This window comes from Zeus faber (genome assembly GCF_960531495.2).
Source record: "Zeus faber genome assembly, chromosome: 11".
Lineage (NCBI taxonomy): Eukaryota > Metazoa > Chordata > Actinopteri > Zeiformes > Zeidae > Zeus > Zeus faber.
This window is the reverse complement of record NC_137205.1, coordinates 4,503,599-4,525,903: the sequence shown is the minus strand read 5'-3', so window position 1 is coordinate 4,525,903 and position 22,305 is coordinate 4,503,599. Positions and strand designations below refer to the sequence as shown.

Genomic DNA, 22,305 nt, shown 5'->3' with positions numbered 1-22,305 from the left:
TTGGACATGTGTGTAGAGGAGATGAGAGTTACATTGGGAGAAGAATGCTGAAGGAAGGCCAAAGAGAAGGTTTATGGATGTGGTTAGGGAGGACATGCAGGCGATTGGTATAAGGGAGGAAGATGAGCAGAACACAAGGTATTGGAGGCAGATTATCAGCTATGGCGACCCCTAACGGGAGCAGCTGAAAGAAGAGGAAGACAGTAAATAAGACCTGTCCAATCCCCTAGGTGGACTTGAAAGCCTCCAGCCTGCTGGTGAGTTTATGGAACGCAAACTCCACCCAAAGGCAAGCTGCCAGCAGACCAGTCAGCATGAGAACCGAGTCCAGAGAGCCCTGCTTCTGGATCCAGTTCTTCCTAGTCTTCCATATAGACCAGGGGTGCCCAATACGTCGGTCTCGATCGACCGGTTGATGTCAAAGGTAGTGCAGGTAGATTGTGCGCCATTCAAAAAACCTTTTTTTTTTTTTTTTTTTTTTAACTGATCTGACCAACATGTTGAATGAGCTTAATTTAGAACTGCAAGGAAAAGACAAAACTGTGATCAACATGATCAGTTCAGTTAATGCCTTCAAACGAAAAATGCAACTTCTGTCCTCAAAGCTGCAGCACCATGATTTGGGGAACTTTCAAAACCTTGCATCAGAGCTGGAGACCCAAGAGAAGGTGTGTGCGCAACTTGACAGTGCACGCTACACAGAGCAGATTGAAAATTGTCTGTCAGACTTTTTACAAAGGCTTTTCAAGACTTTGCCTCACTCGAGCCAATTGCTACATTTATGTGCTACCCATTTAGGGAAGATATTGAGGTTGATTCAATTGCATCATAAATTCCAACACTGTTTCACCTGAACTGGTCTGCAGTGGAGGATAAGATGTTGACACTACAGGCTGACATTCAGCTGAAGTAAACCTGAGTCAAGGCAACACGAACACTCCCCCTGTTGGACAGCTCGGGCAGCAACCATTTCGACCTGGGAAGTCGGCCCGTCACCTTCTCCTGCAGACCTTCCCAGTTCTTCTCCTGGAACTGCTCTGAGCCTAGATGCACCCCTAACACTTTCATCCCTGCCCTTCCCAACCACCATTGTCTCCTGGAGACCACCTGTCAGACTGGGGGCTGTCCCTTCATTCCCCCACCTGCAGGTCTCCGCTCTTCTCCCAGTTTTCCTTTGCAGATGAGGCCCCCTGATAGATGTTAAGACAGTCTAGTGAGGTAACATCTCCTTGGCTTTGGATGAATATATTGATGTCATTGGGGTAGGCTGAGACTGAAGGCCTCAGGAGGGGTCTGAAGGAGGGGTAGGGGTTCTATGGTCAGGGAGTAGAGCTGGCCTGAAATGGGGCAGCCCTGTATAATCCCCCCCCTACCGGTATAGGACAGCTCACTACCAGTGCCAGCCCTACCAGTGAAATAAAGCCCTCACCAAATCCCCTCAGTACCGAAAAATAAATAGCAGTGATCAGCCTTCTCCTGATCCAATGAAAGTACACCAAGAGTGAGATCATATATTTTACATGTGTCAAATGTCCCTCATTAAAAATGAATTGTCTGTGATGAATTGTCTTGAATTGTCTTCCTGTCAGGGATGCAGTAGGCCTGGTCTCTGTGTACCAGAGACCAGGCCGAATGTTCTCTGAGCCTGTTGGCCAGCACTTTGGAGAGCACCTTGTAGTCGGTGCAGAGGAGGGCTACAGGCCTCCAGTTTTTGAGCAGTGCCAGGGCAGCCTGACGACAGCAGCCTGGCAGGGAGCCCCTCCCCACACATTCCAGCAGGACGTCGAGGAGGTCCCCCCCCCCTAGAAAGCTCTCGAAGTCTCGAAGAAGCTGCTTTCACACATTACACACTGTAAACCTGATATTGTGTCCCTATCATGCGGCAGTTATTTACCTTTGTGCACGGAGGGTAGCTACTGCGTACTCCTTTCTGCTATCTTTATTATTCCTTTCCACTCTCATTTGTATTGCGGTTACGTCCAAAAACATGGAGTATCGCAAAAAAAAGCCCAACTACTGATAAGTCAGTAGCCTCATCCGCCATCTTGGGTGTGCTGTAAAACTCTGCAGCATCATTGCGTCAGGTCGTTACTCCTGCACGCTCTACCCAGGCTTCGGCCCTCATGTAAACCAAATAGATTATTTCCAGGTGGTGTGAACGCATCTGACACAGACAATCTACGTTTTTTTGCTACATGTGTGAAAAGGGTAACTCCCGATAATAAGGTCCAGACATTGTCTGGAGTGCATGGGCCGATCTGCTCCTCCTCTCCTAGCTGAGAGAGCCCCTGAAGAAGCTGTGCGGTGGACTCCTCCTCACAGTCCTCCGCCCTGAAGAGGGCAGCGTAGAGCTCCACCACCAGCCCCTCCTCTCCACTGGGTCGGTGGTCACCGTCCAATCGGGCAGATGGAGGCAGGCCATAAGCTTCCTCTTGGCCGCTGTCCTCTCCAAATTAAAGAAAAAACCTTAAACCTCCATCCTTAAACTGATCACAAAAGAACCTGCGCTGTAAAAGCTTGGTGTTCAAGTGCCAATAGAAGATGTTTCACCTCTTAGCTTAAAAACAAAGTTGAATAGAAATGGTGATCTGTATAACCAACCGGTGTGATGGAATTCCATGCTGACCTGGGGCTGACAGCTTTGCAGATGTTAAGATTAAACAGGACAAGCTTAGCTTGTCAAGTCTTGCCAATCGGTACGAGTCCTTATCTCCTTCCTTACTGTCCAACCGCTCATACAACTCATCGTATGCCTTTTCCTTTGCCACTTCTCTCTTCGCCTTGCGCTGCATCTGATTGTACTCCAGTCTACTTTCTTCATCTCTCTGTCTATCCCATTTCTTCTATGCTGATGTCTTCTGCTCTATGCTCTCCTGTACTTCCTCATTCCACCAACAAAAGTCCTTGTCTTCCTTCCTCTTCCAGCATGATACACGAGTACCTTCTTGGCCCTCACCACTTCTGCAGTTGTTTCCCAGTCATCTGGTAACCGTTCATTTCCACCTATTGCCTGCCTTAGCTCTTCCCTAAATTGCATGCAACACTCCTCCTTTTTCAACTTCCACCATTTTGTCTTTGGCTCTTCTTTCACTCTCTTCCTCTCCTTGGCCTCCTGGTTCATCCTACAGACAACCATGCTGCCTAGCAACACACTCCCCGACCACCACTTTGCAGTCGCTAATCTCATTCAGATTGAAGAAGAATTATCATGCAACACACCACACTACAACACATGCACATGCTTTTGGATGGTGGCCGGTGAAATGAGGCCTCTGAATTTAACCCATCCTGGCTTGTACTTCCTCCGGGGAGGCAGCCAGGAGCAGTGGGCAGCATTCGTCGAGGCTCCTGGGGACCTGGTGACGAGTGTCCATTGCTGGTCAGACAATGATGTGTGCATGTTTTTGGTGGTGGTCCTTACTGACGTTAGGTGGAGGAAACCCCATGTGAGCACAGGGAGAACTTGCAAACTCCACACAGAAAGGCTCCTATTTGGGAGATAACCCGCCCGGAGCACGGTGCCAGCAGCGCCCCAGACGGGAATCAAACCCAGGACCTTCTTGCTGTGAGGCAGCAGTGCAATGCACTGCGCCACCATGGCCTCGTTCCGTAATCAAACCCTGGCTGCTGCGGTAAGGACTCAGCCTGCCGTAAGGACTCAGGACTCAGTGGGGACGCTCTTCACCACTACATCCAACTCACTAAAGAATTGTTCTTTTTCTTCCATCTCAACCCCAACTTGGGGAGCGTATGCACTGACATTTATTATCACCTCATGAATTTCCAGCTTCATGCTCATCACTCTGTCCGACACTCTCGTCACCTCCAAAACACTCTTGACATATTCTTCCTTCAAGACTATCCCTACCCCATTTCTCCTGCCATCCACTCCATGGTAGAACAATTTGTACCCGGTTCAGATAATCCTGGCCTTACTCCCCTTCCACCTGGTCTCTTGTACACATAGTACATCTACCTTGCTTCTCTCCATCATGTCAGCCAGCTCTCTCTCTTTACCCTTCATAGTGCCAACATTCAAAGTTCTTACTCTCAACTCCACTCTCCTACCCTTCTTCCTCTCCTGCTGTCTCCGGACACGCCTTTCCCCTCTTCTTCTTCTTCGGCCGACTAGCACAATTTCCACCAGCACCCTGTTGGCTAATGGCACCAGTGGTGGTCGTTGTTAACCCGGGCCTCAACCGATCCGGTATGTAAATCAGATTTTTGGTCCGCATGTTTGATTTGATTTGGCATGGTTTTTTACGCCGGATACCCTTCCTGACACAACCCTCTCTATTCATCCGGGCTTGGGACTGGCACTGATAATACACTGGCTTTGTGCACCCCCAGAGGCTAGATTATGCCCTTGTTCAGTGCATAAATGTTGATAAAGCAGAACAGCCCCCCCCCCAGTTCTGCCTTCACCATAAGTGCCCTCCCCACCACTACCTCCACTGTGGATAATACCGTCACCTGCAAACTAGAAGAAAATAAAATTGCTATATCTGCACTAAAAGTCGTCCCATGACTAAGACTGCTGGTCCTTCCACCTCGGACCCCAGTCCATCTGGTTATCTCCATCACTGTGCGTCTCCTGAAGGAACCGAATGTCCAACTTTTTTTTTTTGCAGGCTCAAAAACTAAAGCCCTCTTCTGTCAATCGCTGCCACCATTGATCTTTGAGGACCCAAAATTAAAGCTATTAAAGCTATAAAGCTATACTTATTTTAAAAGGGTCAGGGTGTCAGGGTCTTCCTTTACCTGTAACCTTTCTTTAACCTGTATCTTTTCTTTTTCGTTCAGCTGCTCTACTCTAACCCTCCTCTGCAGTAGCTACAGTTCTTAACTCGTTGGTGTCTGTAAAGAAATCCTTCACCTTAACAGACTGCCCAAATGTCTCATCGACATGTGACAATGTCATCTCATCCAGAGAGTGGAAGTTATTATTTGGGCAGTCTATGTCTGCCATGGACAAACACCCCCCCACCCGTCTCCCTCCAGAGCGCAGGGCGTTCTCCATCCCCGGACCCACGCACCAATTGTGGATGAACAGGGGACTCCAGAGATCACCACCCTGGTGGAGGGCAGCGCCAGCAACAATACCTGCATAAACAGGCCGTCCACTGTGATGCCGCTCTCCACCACCAAACTACACTAGACTACACTATGAGAGAGAGAGAGAGAGAGAGAGCGAGAGAGAGAGACTTTACAATGTACTACCGGTGCTCAGTGGATTCATCATCATGCTTCATGCTTTTGATTAGTAACCCCCCCACAACCCTATTTTTTTCCTAAAGCGGAATTCGCCACCTACCTGAACTTCTGCCGCTCGCTGCGCTTCGACGACAAGCCAGACTACTCGTACCTGCGGCAGCTCTTCAGGAACCTCTTCCACCGGCAGGGCTTCTCCTACGACTACGTCTTTGACTGGAACATGCTCAAGTTTGTAAGTCAGTTTGTTTTGTTTTCTTCGTTGCATAAAAATATTTATTTCTACTCTCTACATGTATAATTGAGTTCAAAGCATAGGCTTGGCCATATTTCAACCCAGTCCTTATTACAATGTGGGCTCCCATAATTTATAACTGTTCATAGCAGTTGCCTAAAGCCGGTCTATTTATCACACTGGGGAAAGAAAATGGGTTTTTCAGGCTTTATTGACTTTTGAATTTAATTTAGAATTTTACACCTCCACAAATCAGCTTTTTAGGCTATATCTGTGCTGACACAAAAGACTAGAAACAGGAACCTACTGCAGTCAGTTACACTTTGGATGTACTGCAACAATTCCAAAAAAGTAGTTTAAAATCAAATGGGATATTACTGGTGTTCAAAAATTACAAAACAATACACATGACTATACACGTGAGTATACTGTGAGCTTCCTGTTTTTGTGCCTTATTTGCAATAAAATCAGAACTTAAGTGTGCATGTAAACACACTGTTCTATGCACACAGTCTGCGTTGTCAGGTACACAGTACTGTTGAACTAGCTGATATAACGAGGCCCTCTTCTGTTATCTGGTGTCCCATCTGTACTCGCTGTGTTTAATTGTGTATTTATTGTGTGTGTGTGTGTGTGTGTGTGCGGGTGCGGGTGCGTGTTGACACAGGGTGCCAACAGAGCTGCAGAGGACGCGGAGAGGCGAGAGCGCGAGGACAGGCTAAGACATGGCAGGAACCCTGGGGCTAGAGCCGGGCTCCTGGCTTCAGGGAGACCCAGGGGTGTTCAGGAAGTCACCACTCCATCGGCACTCACCCCAATCTCGCACACAGGTCTGTCAACGCACACACACACGCAAAATTAGTCTTTTTCTTTTTTTTTTTGTCGCTTCTTAATGAATCACTTTTAGAGAACAGAATTACATTGACACATTAATTCAGGTGAGATTAAACCCCAAATCAGATTGTGTGAAAGGAAAGCCATTACAACAGTACAGATTCAATTGACACACAATTTCTGTTAAAACAATGGAGTAACGGAAACTTTGAAATTGTCCTTCAGATCTCTTTCAGCTTAGAGTACAACCAATCAAGATTTAATTTGACTTTTTAGTATCCTTTTAAGTCTCATTGAGATCAGGAGCTCTTTTTTGTAAGGGAGACCTGTTCATATCAATACATATAGATCAAATAATAACGAACGTTTCAAGCAATATAAAATGGAAAAAGAAAGAACAACAAAAGAATATTTCAAAAGACAACCAAAACGATAACAAGCTTGGATGATTCTCAATCAAGAAGTCAGTGACCAAAACAGATGCAGGTCTTGCGTCTAACAAATTGAATAAGTCAACATAATCGCCAAAGGGGGACACGTGTCGTGAAGGTTCACCTCTTGCTGCAATTGTTTGATGCACCATTGCAAGTAAACTAAAATCCCTTATCCCAAATTCAGAGGCATACAAGGGCAGACATGCCAACCTGCACGCATTTTGTGTACCAACTATGCCATTCTTAGTCAAAAAACGAAATGTACGAAATGCCAGTTGAAACTACGCAAAAAAAAATATATATATATATATATATATATATACACTGTATATATAGTACTGTAATTGAATGACATTGGGTATTTAAACTACATCCCTCGGATTGGACCAGATGCGGTTCTGTATCCACTCCCTCTCCTCTCACTCAACATCCGCTGATCCGCAGCGCACTGAACGGTGTTTTATCGTCCACCGAGGTGTAACGCTGCATTGTGAGGTAAAATGGGAAGTGGGAGAGTTATAATAAAGCACAGAAATGTGACTGTAATGTTAACATATAAAACATTGAGATGCACCGTTCAATCGGCCATGACCAGACTTGGTCGGTTTTCACCTGCCGATCAGTTTCAAGATATATTTTCAGATTCTGTGCCGGTCAAATTTACACGCCCTATACTTTGCTCATGTACTCTACTCGTAAAAATGTGTAGTTGCGTAGTTGACGCAAAAAAGAGAGTGAAAGAAAGAAAAGGTCGGTTGTTTGGAGGTACCTCAAGGTAAACAAAGAAGATTAGATAAATTATTTATCGCTTGACAATATTCTAACATTGTGCAGACTGCGTTTCTACCGCTGTCACAGCGGAGCTCATCTCGTTTTTTTTGTTTTTTTTTGAGAATTGGTTCTTGACGAGTCACTCAGTAAAACGAGTTGTTCGATTTCATTCACTTAGTTCCACGCACGGTGAGGGAAAGACTTCCATTGTACGAAAGTGAGAAGAGTCGGCCATTTATTGTATAGGTTTCTTTTTTCGTAATGATTGCAATATATTTGTAAAGTACCACATACATATAATATGCATGTATATTTGCACTTAAAGTGAAAGAGTTTCATTTGAAGTTTGAAATGGACATTTCCATGTTAGTTACTGTATATGTTAGGTCCTACTAAACCTCAGTGAGAGTGTTACAGAAATGAAAGGATCGCTTTAATCTGTAGTTTGTCAATTGGTGGTCTTAAATAAAGTGGCATACAGACGTTGGTTTTACTTGTACAAGGGTCGGATCAGAGATGTGCTAAGGAGCAGCTCTCTGAGTCTAACAGTTTATTTTCAGGGAGTCAGAGAATATATGGTCAGTTCGACATCACAGAGACAGAGAACAGTCAGCTTGATCTCACAGGTGCAGAAAATAATTGGTCAGGCCAAGATAAGAAAGGCTTTGAGGCTGGGGCAAGCTTTTTGGCAGAAACCCAAAGAAGGACACAATCTAAAAGGTTTGTGGAAGAATTTACCCTGTGTGCTAAAAAAGTGTGTGACTGGAAGCTACAAGCTGTGTTCTTCATTATGTGTGTGCATATATGTTTATGTGATTACATGGATTTAGGTTTATTGTTACAAGAGTTACAGGTTGAATTATACTGTAAGTTTGTGACAGTCCCATATAAAATTTTATGGGAACTCAGTGACATGGGAGCTAACTTAATTTGTTGGAGAAGCTTTGTTTAGTGGTAAGAAATCGTTTAGCTTTAACCAAATCTCACATAGACCCATCATATCGAGATTTTGGTATGATCAAATCATTAGCTAACAATGCTTTGGAGGGGAGTTATCTGATATTCATTAGAGTGATCTGATATTCATTAGAGGCTAGCAGGCTGATCGATGCCCTTTACCCCATTACCTCCCTGGTATTAATTTTATTAATATTGCATTGTTTAGAGCCTGATTTGTAATTTGAGGTACTTTAAGTGTGGCGGGAAATGCTGGATAATCTACAAACACTGTGATTAAAAGAGAAAACCATCTGAGAAGTATGACTGTGGGAGTCTCTGCCCACCGGTAGGGGTTTAGGGAGGGAGAGTCTTTCTTTCTGGCCATAGGCTTGCCAACATGGTGAGTTTTTATTTCAAACCTACAACAAATAGGCTCGCTGGCCAAAAGGATAAATAATAGATAATAATCCGATTGGACGCAGGGGGACTGACACTTAGCTCCGTCTCCTGGTCGGATGACAAGCCTGTGCTCCAATCACCTCTCCAAGACAGACAAACATTAAGACCAATCAGTCTTTTGGTCCGACCACCAGTAGGACTTATCAGCACCGCGCAGTCGCTGATCCGGCCAACTCGAGGAAGCTGGGCGGCCGTGCGAAAGGAAGCCATGCTGCCGTCTGCAGCCTCGGCATGATCCTGCCATCTGCAGCCGCGGCTTGATCCTTGGTCCGCCACATACCCCCACCGCCCACCGAGCCGTCCAACTTCATCCACTAGGACAGGGGTCGGCAACCTTCAGCATGAAAAGAGCCATTTGGGCATGATTCCCACCAAATAAAACCCACCTGGAGCCGCAAAACCTATTTGACCGCTATAATGAAGATAACACCGTATATACAGTAGAGTTTTTTAACACTTATGCTATGTACTGTATATAAGAACTGTAGTTTGTTGCATTTATGAAATAAAAGAACTACAAACTGATAAAGGCTGTCATTTTTTTTCTGTGCTTGATACAGTAAAACACTAAATAATTTTGAACTCTAAAAAAAATAATACTGGCACGTATAATTTTTCTTTGAAATAAAATACAAAATACAGGTCCTTCACTTATTTGTGGATTTGAAAAAAATAAATATTCACTTTCATTATAAGGGGCAAAAAAATGTTAGTTTATGTTTTATCACGGCTTAAGGCTATTTCAGTGCCGTCATCCGCGACTATTTCCTCAGTTGCGTGCCACAGTCAACCTGAATATAAAACACAACTACATCAATTCAGGGTCCGGTATAAATATCTATATTTGCAAAATGAATAGCTTGTTTTCTCACCTGCTTAATGCGATTTCTGCCCCTGAACTTCACTGCAGAGCTTCTCCATATCCGGGCTGTATGATTTTGAGCTTCACACATGACTGTAAGCTGTCATCAGTGAGTCGCGACCAATTTTTGCTTTTTTACTGCTGTTCGGTATAGTACTAGCTAAATTGACCGACTCTACACCCCCTGAGGGTATAGCATGTGCAGTGTTAGCCTGCCCTACCTTGACTGGGCTAAGGTCCACACCCCTTAAAGTGGTACTACCAGACTCTCCACTCACCTGTGTTCCTGCCTGCTCTATCTTCATTTATCTATGTTCCTAGAAAGAGTGATGGCGCCTTCCCTGTTATGGTAAAGGCCGTCCATCCTCAGCAGGTAGGGTCACCCCAAGAAGGAGCGCCAGTTATCTACAAAGGGGAGTCCCTGATGTCTGCAGAACTTAGCCAGCAACCAATATAGGCGAGTCTAATCTACTGAACCTTTCATCTGCGCGAGCACCTCGTGTCGATTACGCACATTTTAGTATTCTTAGTATTTTTAGAGCTTATTGTGTGTAATTACCAGGTGTCATGACATTTCACTGCATACAGTATATGTATGACCGTATGTATATGTATGTGACAAATAACCTCTTGAATCTTGAATGTTGAATCATTGCCTCTTGTAGGCAATGATGAGGGAGACAATTACTCAATGCCAACTCATCTTTCTGGGGAGATCACAAGTTCTAGCTATGTTACTCTTTGCAATCTCTGATTGTCTCATCCTCACATCATTAGTGCAGACATGAGTAACTATATCAGAATAGCTGGTGTCATCCTTCTGGGCCTGTTTGTTATGGCTATTCCTGTTGCTTGCCAGCACTCTAAAATTAGTTTTAATGTCAGGTGCTCTGGCCCCAGGTAAACACACTACTGTGGCTGGCCTTCTAAGCCTGACGTGGCGGATGATGGAGTCACCTATTACAAAGGTGTGCGAGCCGGGAGCTAAAGGGGAAAGTCTGTTCGAAACCTCAACAGGACCTCCGTGGCTAGCAGGCCGCTAAGGGCTAATACTAGCTGGAATAGCCGGCTGGCTATGACTCACGCTATTGAGGCCTGTCACATCTGAAGTTATCAAATTACTAGGGCTGCCCCCTGAAAGTCGACGAGTCAAATGATGAGCCGGAAACCCGTCAGTCGATTCTTCAAGTCGAGCAGTGTTTATTTATTTATTTATCTATCTATCTATTTATTTATTTATTTTATTTTTCAGTCATTGTCCATTAAAATCACAGGATAAAACAGATTGAAGCTTACAAAATGCACAGGGATAACTTTTCAATGGGAATCTAAATAATGGAATCATAAATCTATTTTTATATGTATGAATCATCCACGTCCGGTCATGGACGCAAACACTGCTCTTCGTGCTCTCCGTATGGTGAAGAGCAACACGGAGAGCTGATCCCTGTTCCTCCAAATAAAACAACTAAAAACAGTGCGGGGATGGGCACGGAGGAACGGGGCACGACTCGTGAAGATTATTTTCTGCACATAATGCATGGAGAGCAGGTGATCGAGGAGAGAGTCACAGAGAAATAAACTCTCTAAAACATAAGAAGAGCAGAGCTGTCCCGGTCCAGGTCAGCCCGAATGACAAAATGACTAAATCGACTCGATAGTTTGACTCCTTCCTCCCTTTCCTCCTCTCAGGTATGGAGAGAGAGAGGAAGGTGAGTATGCGTCTGCATCGGGGAGCACCAGTCAACATCTCCTCCTCAGACCTGACGGGACGCCAGGAAACCTCGCGCATGTCCAGCTCACAGGTGAAAGACACACACGGCAACGTTCCATAAGCTTGTCCTATTAGTGCACTGCTGCAGTTATCATTTTTCCAATTCTGATGACATGTTGATGGTAAGTGGCCTGCGTAATATAATATCACAGCAGGGGAAGAAACTTTGTGGACACACTTCAATCTATGAAACAAAGTGGGCTTTTGTACAAGGGCCCACATTACGTGATTTTCCAGGGCTGATTTGACAGCGATTTGAGATCGGGCGTAGTCGTGGTAGTCACATTCTGTAGTCGTAGCTGTAATCGATGTGTGTGAGTGAGACTCAAATCTTTGAAAACGATCCCAATCGGCCAATATTGTGAGATATTTTATACATTCGCAAGTGCGGGAGTACCACCAAACTGCATCCATTTCTTCTCTATCTTTAGCTTTGTCCTCCTCAAAGACAGCAGTTGTTTGTGTGTAAGGGTGTACAAGAGACTGAAAATCTGCAAACGTCAGTTGTAAAATGTGCGCTCAATCATTTGTTGTCATTCACGATTCGAAAAAGTCACCTAATGTGGCCCTAGCTTAGGGTAGCTAAGACTGGGTTCCTATATATTGTGAAAGTGGAAGGATAGCTAGGGAATGATTTGTCCTGTGCACATTTTTTCTTATTTATTTATTTTGGTATTTAGTGAAATTTCTTTTTAAGTGTATTTTTATTGTCACAACAATGCGTACATTAAAAAAAAATTGCAATTTGACTGGTACATTTCACTTGATAACTGGAATTCCTTGTTAGATTTTTACCGTAAGTGTCTGTGCCATTAGGAAACTGTTAATTGAAATTATCTTGTTCACACCCAGTTAAAAGATCGGTGATTATTTCATTAGTTGAGCATGAAATTTTGGAACACAGAAAATCAGGGAAAAGTCAGGGAATGTCACCCTTCCTTCGGAATTGGAGCTCTGTGAAGTATATCACCACTATAGATCCGGCAAGCGCTTATAATCGTTGACTTTAGCTTTAACATTCTGAAGTTTAGAAACGATTCGAAACGATTCTGTTCAGTGACTTATTTTGATATCGACTCCTCGACTCCCTTTGGTTATTTCTCTCCCTCGTTCCCTTCTCCTCCTCCTCCCTGTTTCCCACTTATTTCCCATCCATCTGGCCACCCCACTCAGAGCAGCCTTCTCTTGGATCGTCTGGGAAAATAGCTGCGCGCCATGTGCTGGTGTGAAAGGCTTTGTCCAGTGGGTGAGTGATGAGGTTCAAGCACCAAAACCGAACCCGCAAAGCCCCTCAATTACCCGAAAAATCTTCATTGAGTTAAACTCAAAATAGGCGCAGACTCGTTTAACAGACCCAGATTTCTCCTCAATCAATTTTTGTAGCACCTTAACCCAGATATGATCGGTGTGTGCAAACTACATTTGCGCCACGAAACCCAACGATTCCGCCGCATATATTTTTAACCCTTTACCTCCTGCGCCACGCTGTCCCGGTGGTCTCCAAGTTACTTTTTGTCACAAACACACACACAAGGAGGGACACTGGAAATTACGCAATATCATGCGCTGAACAGGATTTTTTATTAGATTCTTGATCACTGTAAAAAAACAAAAACAAATAAAAGCATTATTTAAATGAGAAATATATTAAAAACTGCTGCTCCGGTGCACTTCAGTCTCTCCTTCTCAGCTCCTCCCCTCTTCCTCACTCTGTATCTACTCTCATTGACTGTAGCTTGTTGCGTCACTCCCACATCGACCCCGACATGACCAGATATTAAATCTGCTTGATATCTCGCCGGCATCTGAGCCATTGGCAAGAAGTCGGATCGTGTTGTGAGCAGTTCACATCACACGTTCGTCACTCACGAGTGTGTGCTATGATTTGCCTCGGATCTGGAGCTTTGCTCGGCGATCTCCAAAAACCTGTGGGTGAGTGGAAAATCAGGCTAAAATCTTGTAGTCTGAACTCGGTATTAATTGCATTATGCTCTTAACCCAGGGTGCCCACACTTTTTTGGCTTGTGAGCTACTTTTAAAGTGACCAGGTCAAAATGATCTACCTGCATTAAAAAATGCTAAATATATTTATTTATATATATATACTGAGTATACTACCGGGAGCAGCCAAGAGAAGAAGAAGATACTGAGTATACTTTATATATACAATATATGTTGGCGTACCTTGCATCACTGCATGAACCTTTTCGGCACAAAACAATAAAATAAATTTATGGTCACTACCTTACTGTGATGACTTGCACTGAATGGAGTCGGCCAGGGTTGCATAGTCCGGACAGTAGCTGCTGGTAGCCAGGCAGGTTTCCAAATGATCATCCGTCATGATGGAAAGGTATTTGGACTTTATAATTTACACCACATTCCAAATTATTATGCAAATGATATTTTTCTTTGATTTTCCTAAATAGTCGATGCAAATGACAGTCAGTATAATTTTCAAGTCATCAACCGTTAGGGTATAATTCAATTATTATTGAACAAACCTCCCAATGATAACAGTATTTTTTTCAAAAATAAAAAAATAAAAATGCAGTGTTCCAAATTATTATGCACAACAGAATTTCAAAACATTTTATAGGTTGTAAAGAACTGAAAATGGTCATTTGTTGAAGTTGAGCATTTGGAGATCAGATTTACTGAAATCAAAAGCTATTTCAATCAAAAACATCTTAACAGGCCAAGTTACATGTTAACATAGGACCCTTCTTTGAGATCACCTTCACAATTCTTGCATCCATTGAACTTGTGCGGTTTTGGAGAGTTTCTGCTTGAATTTCTTTGCAGGATGTCAGAATATCCTCCCAGAGTTGCTGTTTTGATGTAAACTGCCTCCACCCTCATTGATCTTTTGCTTTAGGCTGCTCCAAAGGTTCTCACTAGGGTTGAGGTCAGGGGAGGATGGGGGCCACACCATGAGTTTCTCTCCTTTTATGCCCATAGCAGCCAATGACACAGGTATTCTTTGCAGCATGAGATGGTGCATTGTCATGCATGAAGATGATTTTGCTATGGAAGGCACGGTTCTTCTTTTTGAACCATGGAAGAAAGTGGTCAGTCAGAAACTCTATACTTTGCCGAGGTCATATTCACACCTTCAGGGACCCAAAAGGGGCCTACCACCTCTCTCCCATGATTCCGGCCCAAAACATGACTCTGCCACCTCCTTACTGACGTCGCAGCCTTGTTGGGACATGGTGGCCATCCACCAACCATCCACTACTCCATCCATCTGGACCATCCAGGGTTGCATGGCACTCATCAGTAAACAAGACTGTTTGAAAATTAGTCTTCATGTATTTTGGGGCCCACTGCAACCGTTTCTGCTTGTGAGCATTGGTTAGGGGTGGCCCAATAGTAGGTTTATGCACAACTGCAAGCCTCTGGAGGATCCTACACCTTGAGGTTCACGGGACTCCAGAGGCACCAGCAGCTTCAAATACCTGTTTGCTGCTTTGTAATGACATTTTAGCAGCTGCTCTCTTAATCCGATGAATTTGTCTGGCAGAAACCTCCCTCATTATGCCTTTATCTGCACTAACCCATCTGTGCTCTGAATCAGCCACAAATCTCTTCACAGTACGATGATCACACTTAAGTTTTCTTGAAATATCTAATGTTTTCATACCTTGTCCAAGGCATTGCACTATTTCAGGCTTTTCAGCAGCAGAGAGATACTTTTTCTTTTCCATATTGCTTGAAACCTGTGGCCTGCTTAATAATGTGGAACACCCTTCTTCGGTAGTTTTCCTTTAATTGGGCTCACCTGGCAAACTAATTATCACAGGTGTCTGAGATTGATTTCAGTGATCCAAAGAGCCCTGAGACATAATACCATCCATGAGTTTAATTGAAAAACAAAAAATTAAATGTTTAGGATGCTTAAATCCAATTTGCATAATAATTTGGAATGCGGTGTATATGTGGGAAAAGGTTGACTCACATAAATAAGTTGAGCCGAATAATGCAGTCAAGGTGGTGGCACATTTCCTAATGTTGGGGTACTTTTCCTCCGTGTGTAAATTCCAAAACCTGCAGCACTCAGCTGTGTGAAAAATGACTGCTGTCCGATTAACTGTGATTTCAATGTCACATGTCACCTTTCTCTTAGCTCGCTCTTCGGAGGGAAATCAGTGTCGTATTTTTTATGAACAGTTCGAAAGTGCCTTTCCACATTTCCCTTTTTGCAGATTAGCAGCAACAGTAGATTGACAGATCAGACAAACGCACTTCGAGTATGACATGGTAGAACAAAAAGTCCTCCTCCCATTCTGCATGGAAGTGGTAAGCTTTTGGTTTCTTACTTGCTCCCCTACTCGTTTTTTATATCCCTTCTTTATTAGATATAAATTGGAAGGCTAACTAGTCACTTAGCTCGCTAAAGTTTTGCAGTAGATCTAAGTAGTTGTGATTGTAACCCAATGAACAAAGTTTTAAGCAACATAAGACTGGCCGCCCTGTATGTCAATCAAGTGGCAAATGCCAAATGGAGGATAGATGATATCTGAAATCTAAAAAAATATATTTTATTGGCACGCGATCTACCCGCAGTACCTTCGCAATCGACCGGTCGATCGCGAAGGTACTGCGGGTAGATCGACCTTTTGGGCACCCCTGCCTGAACCCAACTACCCAACTGAGCTTAATCTGGTATTGAGTGCATGTAAACGTACCAAGAGTTCCGTTGTTGGATTGCAATGAAGGCGTTAAGGTGGCCAGATGTCAGTCTTTGGATCTTTTGGATACCCTAGTTTTGAACTCAACCAGTTCAAACAAATCAAAGATTTTGTTTCCAAGTGATTTTTCGCAGTCAAACTTTGACTCAAACATCATGACAAGGTCAGGGAAGTAGAAAGCCTGAGCGCAAATGGTAAGATAAACACTGAATATTTGCAAAGAATTATGCAAAGTCCCCCTGTTTTAGGGGGTCAAAATAATTGGATGGTTGACTGCTCAGCTGTTTCTCGTGCAGGTGTGTTTTGTGTCATAGTTATTTCATGCTTAAACAGTGCCAGCAAGCGATCTAAATGTGATTCGGGGTATGACATTTGCAATTTGAGTGTGTTGTCTCAACATGAGAACCAAATAACTGTCATTGCCAGTAACCACATTGCAGCAGACCCCGTCTCCCTATATTAGTCAAGGTAGATTGATGATTGTTCTTGATTGTCAATACAAAAACACACAAATCTTCAGTCTTCCCGGTAGTGCTATGTTTCATCCGGTGTATACTGTTTTTAATATCCCGTATGATATGATTTTTTCATATACCGCCAAAGCTGCATAGCTGAAACAATTGCTTTAACTATTCATTAGGCTGCAAAATATATAATGTTCGCCGCGAAGAGCACTACGGTGTATTGAGAGGGAACATTCAGAAAAGACAGATGGAGGATGAAGAGAGTGACGGGAGGCAGAGATGATGCACCAGAAGAACTCATGCCCAAAAGAGGAGCTGTCTGCTGTTTGGAAGTTTTTTGGTTTTAAAATATCCAACATAGACCAAAAGACTGTTTATTGCAAAGTTTGTCAAGCCACTTTTGTTGCCAGTGGTGGTAACTCTAGCAACTAAGTAACTCTCTAACTTACTCCATCACCTCAGCAGAATACATGTGTTTGAATACCAAGAGTGCATGCAATTACGGTCGTCAATTTGAGGTTGTCAATCAGTAGCGCCAGTGAAACAGTGAAGACAAAGGGTCAGACATCGCTGGGCAGAGGCATTGTTTTGAGGCAATGCATATGACAGAAAAAGCAAGCGGTGGGCCGACATTACTAATGCAATAACAATCCAACTATGCAAGGACATGGTCCAGCTACAGACAGTCAAGGAAGACAGGTTCAGCGACTATCAGGCGGGGAAAAAGTGTGTGTGTGTGTGTGTGTGTGTGTGTGTGTGTGTGTGTGTGTGTGTGTGTGTGTGTGTGTGTGTGTGTGTGTGTGTGTGTGTGTGTGTGTGTGTGTGTGAGAGAATCCATTTAATGACGAGGTCACTAAGCAGACTGGTCGATAAGCGAGGACCTGCCCCCTTATGGTTATTTCAGTCTTGGAGATTGCGAAAGCTAGTGTAGTGAATACTGATCGACTGCGGATGATCGAGCCAGATGATCCTGCTCACTGAAAAGAGCCGGCTCTTAGGTTACCAAGCATTTTTTTTTTTATCTATGAAATTGTATGAAGTATTTTGTTTATATTTCGACTACAAAAAAATAACATTTATAATGTTTTGATGTGACTGGACTGGTTATTTATTGAGAAAGAAGAAATCAAGACTCGTTAGGGTTAGTAAAAAAACAAAACATATGTTTAAAATTGAAAATCGAACCGCATTGTGTATTTAGAGACGCAGACCTCTCTACAACATCAACTGTGAATTGCTTAATTCTGAACCAACTTTCATGAAATTGAGTTTGTTATAAATGTGAGAGGTTCAACATGATACTGGTTTCTTATTGGAATTAAATGAAGTTACTGGGGATGAATCTAATCATATTTTTTCATTCACTACATGTTTAAAGGAAGAAGGTATCATGTGAGCCTCATATTGCACTTTCATTTAACAATCGATTATTGAATATTTTATATATTTTAAGATTTTATTCGAACATTGGACATCTTGAATGTGAAACATTTAAGACCATGGGCAAAAGTTCCTTGCTTTAAGTGTTTTACAGTATAAATGGAAATCAAAGTTATATTTGCCTCCCTTTTTTATTTTTTTATTTATTTCTGATCCGAAATATGATTCAATCTGTGATTCAAAACCGTGATACAACCTGAACCTTGAGTTTTGTGATCCGTTGCACCCCTACTCCTGTGTGCCCATGCCACAACCAGCTCAAATTGTTTTGACGACTTTTATAGTAACTATCTTTTTTGCCCTGAACTCTGTAATTATCTTAAGTTTGAGTCGAAGAATGACTCGCTTGCGCGCTCTTTTGCCAAGTGACTCCTGAGGCATTAGGATGATTTGTCCGCTACGATTGAATCGTTCGCCAGTCTTTCATCACCACACTTGACCGAAACAGAGTAACAAGTCTGAAATAGTCATAGTAAAACAACAATGTATGTGTTGAAGGCGCATCTCGGCCATGTTTTTTTTTTACTATACTTGTTTGAACTTATGTGTCTGATTATTTAACGTGTGACTGAATTGCATTGTTTGTGGGGTTGTGATCTTGATCTCAACCTGACAAAAATGTAGCTGCTAATTATTTGTGTATCCCCGAATTTAGTTGCGTCCAGTCTTCCACAGTCCACGGTTTTATGAGCCCACCTTTTCCTTGCCGAATTTGTTTCCCTTGTTTCAATCCAGACAAGGGATTTCCTGGGGCGTTGTCAAGAAATGCATAACATTTCAGTATGTTCTCCACTCAGAACCCACTTGCATTCGGTAAAACTTTTGTTGCATGTGGCAACATAGGCCGCTTTCCCACAAAGCTACAAGAACCAATGATGAACCAATTTGGCCTAGAACCCTCCAAATCAGGAGCCTTGGCACTCCTCAAAAGACTTGTGGCAACGAGGAACCCCGGAAATGATACAAATCGGGAGGAACGGACGCAAACTATGCAACTTCCTCAGTCGCTCTATTTCTGCTTCTGGTTTTCCATCGTTTTATTTTTTTCTATTTTTTTAATTTGTTTTACAAAAATAGCATGCAGAAGCAAATCAGCTGTGTACCTATTTTCAAAAATGGCGTGTCTGTGTCCTTGACGGAACTCTCGTAGATTCTGAGTAATCAGCGCAAACACTGCTCCAATGGGACCTTTTTGGGGCCAGGAATTATCCAAGAGGAGCCATGTCAGAACCATGTTCCTCCTATGGGGGCAAAAAGAGAGGCTGAAGTTCCTGAAATGGTTCATATGGTGAAATCCCTATAAAATGGAAGCTATGCCGCCCCCTTATGTGCATTTTGAATAGACATCATTGGCATGGAATGGCTGCAACTGGCCTTTTAGGCCTGGAAAACATGCTCTGAAAACTAGAATTTTGTTTGTTTTCTACCAACCACCCCTTCCTCCCTGTCTCCCCCATCAGGCCCTGTCTCGGGTCACTCCCAGCGGCCTTCCCTCTGCGGCCCCCCGATGAAATGCTGACAACTGCCACACCATTGGGGGTGAGATAGGAGATTTAACGCACTACGCACGCTCTCTTATCCCACACACATAAACACACACAGAACTAGGTTTTTATTTTAGTTTTATTTGTTTGTAAAAATCCCCGGTAGAGGACTTGGGATGGAAACGGATGCCAGCCCAGCGGAGGAGGTCTCTCTCTCTGTGTCACACATGCAAACACACGAGTGTTCACAATTAGATGTGGGGGCGAATGGGGCATGGGGTCGTGATTTATAGCTCAAGTATGTGTCCGGTTTACTTTTATGGTCGGCGTTTTGTTCCATGTCAAATATCTCCTTTTCTGTGACCACCGAAGCCACCAGACTCGAGCTCTGTTTCTTTCTTCTTTTTTTTTTTCTTTTTTAACTAGAAAGAAATGTGAATTTTACCATTAAAATGTTGTTTTTTTTAATCTTTTTTTTTTTCCTTGTTTAATTGGTGTGTGACTGCGGTTGTGACGGGGGTGGAAAGACCCCCCCCTCCCTGCCTCAACATCCCCCATTGTCCCGTTTCGTCTGGAGTTTTTTTGTTTTTTGTTTTTTTTTCTTCCTGGGGCTGTCCCTTCCAAACACGCAGCACTCTGGGAAATTAACGGACAATGATGATGCCAGTGTTCAGAACTTGAATAAGAACATACATGTTTTTTTTTTTTGTAATGTTCGGCATTTGGGCGGAAACTATACTGAAGCAAAGGATATTAAAAATTCCCTGTTTTCTCCGAGGATGGGGCAAACTCCTCCTTTGCCTTGAGGAACCCCCTGAGGAAGCCATCGTTCTGACCTGTTTTGAGCCTTAATGCAACTTTTTTTTTTTTCCTTTTGTTTTAACTTAGGAGTCGTAGTGTTAACATTGCCGACTTAATATGTGGAAATCTATCCAATTAATCCTGGTGCTATAAAAAAAATATTTTGGGCTGCCTACAACTTCACTCCTGTTTGTTTATTTATATATATATATATATATATATATATGTATATATATGTGTGTATATATATATATGTATTTATATATATATATATATATGTATGTATATATGTATATATATGTGTATATATATGTGTGTGTGTGTGTATATATTTATATGTATATAGTACACCTGTACAATCCAATACACCAGTTCATCCATACATTTTTCTTTGTTGTCTGTGATGTTTGGGGTTTGTTTTTTTGGGTTTTTTTTTTACTGTTATAGAAGAGGTGTTTCTAATCTGTCCCCCTCATGTATGTAAATACGGAGGACAAAAAATTTGAAACACCCTACATTATAATGTAGTTCAGTACACAATTTAACTATGGCCTCAGTCATAAGCATATGATTGAATTTACACATTTCTGACTGTCAACAAAAGCTGAACATTATAAACTTCATAAAAGTAGAATTCATGGCTGAGCTGGTGAATTGGATTACATTGGATTGTACAGGTGTACCTCATAAAGTGCACACAGTGTGTAAATGTGTGTGTGTGTGTGTGTGTGTGTGTGTGTGACGACGATCTTTTCTCGGAATCCTGAAGGCAAAATCTTAGTTTGGAAACAAAACAGGAGCCAAACATATCCTCGTTGAACCAACTCAGAATTGAGGTTGCAACACAGAAAATGTGGTTTCTTTCCTTTAGTGCAGTAGAGTGGTTTTTAAAAATGGAGTATCTAGTTGTTGAAGTGGGGATTTTTGGACAGCCATTTTAACTTATTTCTGTTCTGGCGTGGTAGGATAAAAAAATAGGAATAAAATTTCTCAAATGTCTTTGTAAATTAAAAGCAATTTCACTTTACACAGGAAGCTTGTTTTATGCATCCGTAAATCTTGTCTTGTCTGTCACCTTAGCTTAAAGAAAATAATTGTTTTTTTTCCCATATCAATACAATGGAGATGGGTGCTGATGTCCCCCAGTGCATCTCTCGTAAGTCACTCAATGGGAAATATCTTGTTACCTCCATAACCTGTAGTGTGTGCCCCTGTATTTGTGTATTTTTAATGTTGTGTAAATAAATAAGTGATTGTATTTTGGGGTGAGAGTTTTTGATTCTAATGCTTTCAAAATGGCAAGACCCGCCCACCACCACCAAAGCAATAACAGGGCCGCCCACGTTTAGTCATTTTTGTTATTATAACAAAAATGATTAAATCCTTTTTTTTTTTACTGAGACAGGGTTGGGCAGCTCAGACACTAGACATCAAAATCATAAGACGTGTATTCTGGGTGGATGCACTTTGTTTAGCTGCCACACAAACGCAAAAACACAAGTAGGCTAAAAAAATAAACCATGTAAAAAATGTATATATATATTTAGAAAATGGACAATATGGCAAAAATTTCTGAAAAAATAAACGCTGACCATCTGCAAACAATTTCACGACTAAAACAAAACGTAATCCATTCTATAACCATCAGCCACTTGTGAATTGATATACACAAACAGTTATAGTTTCTTTAAATAGTATTGCATTTTCTTAATTATTGGTTCCATTGGGCACGCACACACACAAAGCTATGCAATTTGAGGAAAGTGCTATTGATAACTTACATTACCCATTTTCTATTCAAACCTCTGCCTGTGTTTCTTCAGATTTTTCAACTCACGCATTCTTTTACTTGGGAGTGCAAATACAACGGTGGCAACTTTTGTAATCGCAAAGAAGGGACGCA

The 22,305-nt window shown here is 42.5% G+C and overlaps 1 protein-coding gene across 2 annotated transcripts in view; it reads left to right on the top strand.

Moving 5' to 3' along the window:
- The window catches only part of csnk1da (casein kinase 1, delta a), a 46,558-nt gene extending 24,898 nt beyond the window's left edge, over positions 1–21,660 (top strand). For both annotated transcript variants that reach the window (XM_080009863.1, XM_080009862.1), the window contains 4 exons: positions 5,298–5,446; positions 6,114–6,276; positions 11,438–11,550; positions 19,578–21,660. In XM_080009863.1, the coding sequence (XP_079865989.1) occupies positions 5,298–5,446; positions 6,114–6,276; positions 11,438–11,550; positions 19,578–19,628 (476 nt within the window). In that variant the 3' untranslated portion in view covers positions 19,629–21,660. The remainder of the gene's footprint in view (positions 1–5,297; positions 5,447–6,113; positions 6,277–11,437; positions 11,551–19,577) is intronic.
- Positions 21,661–22,305: the final 645 nt, after the last annotated feature.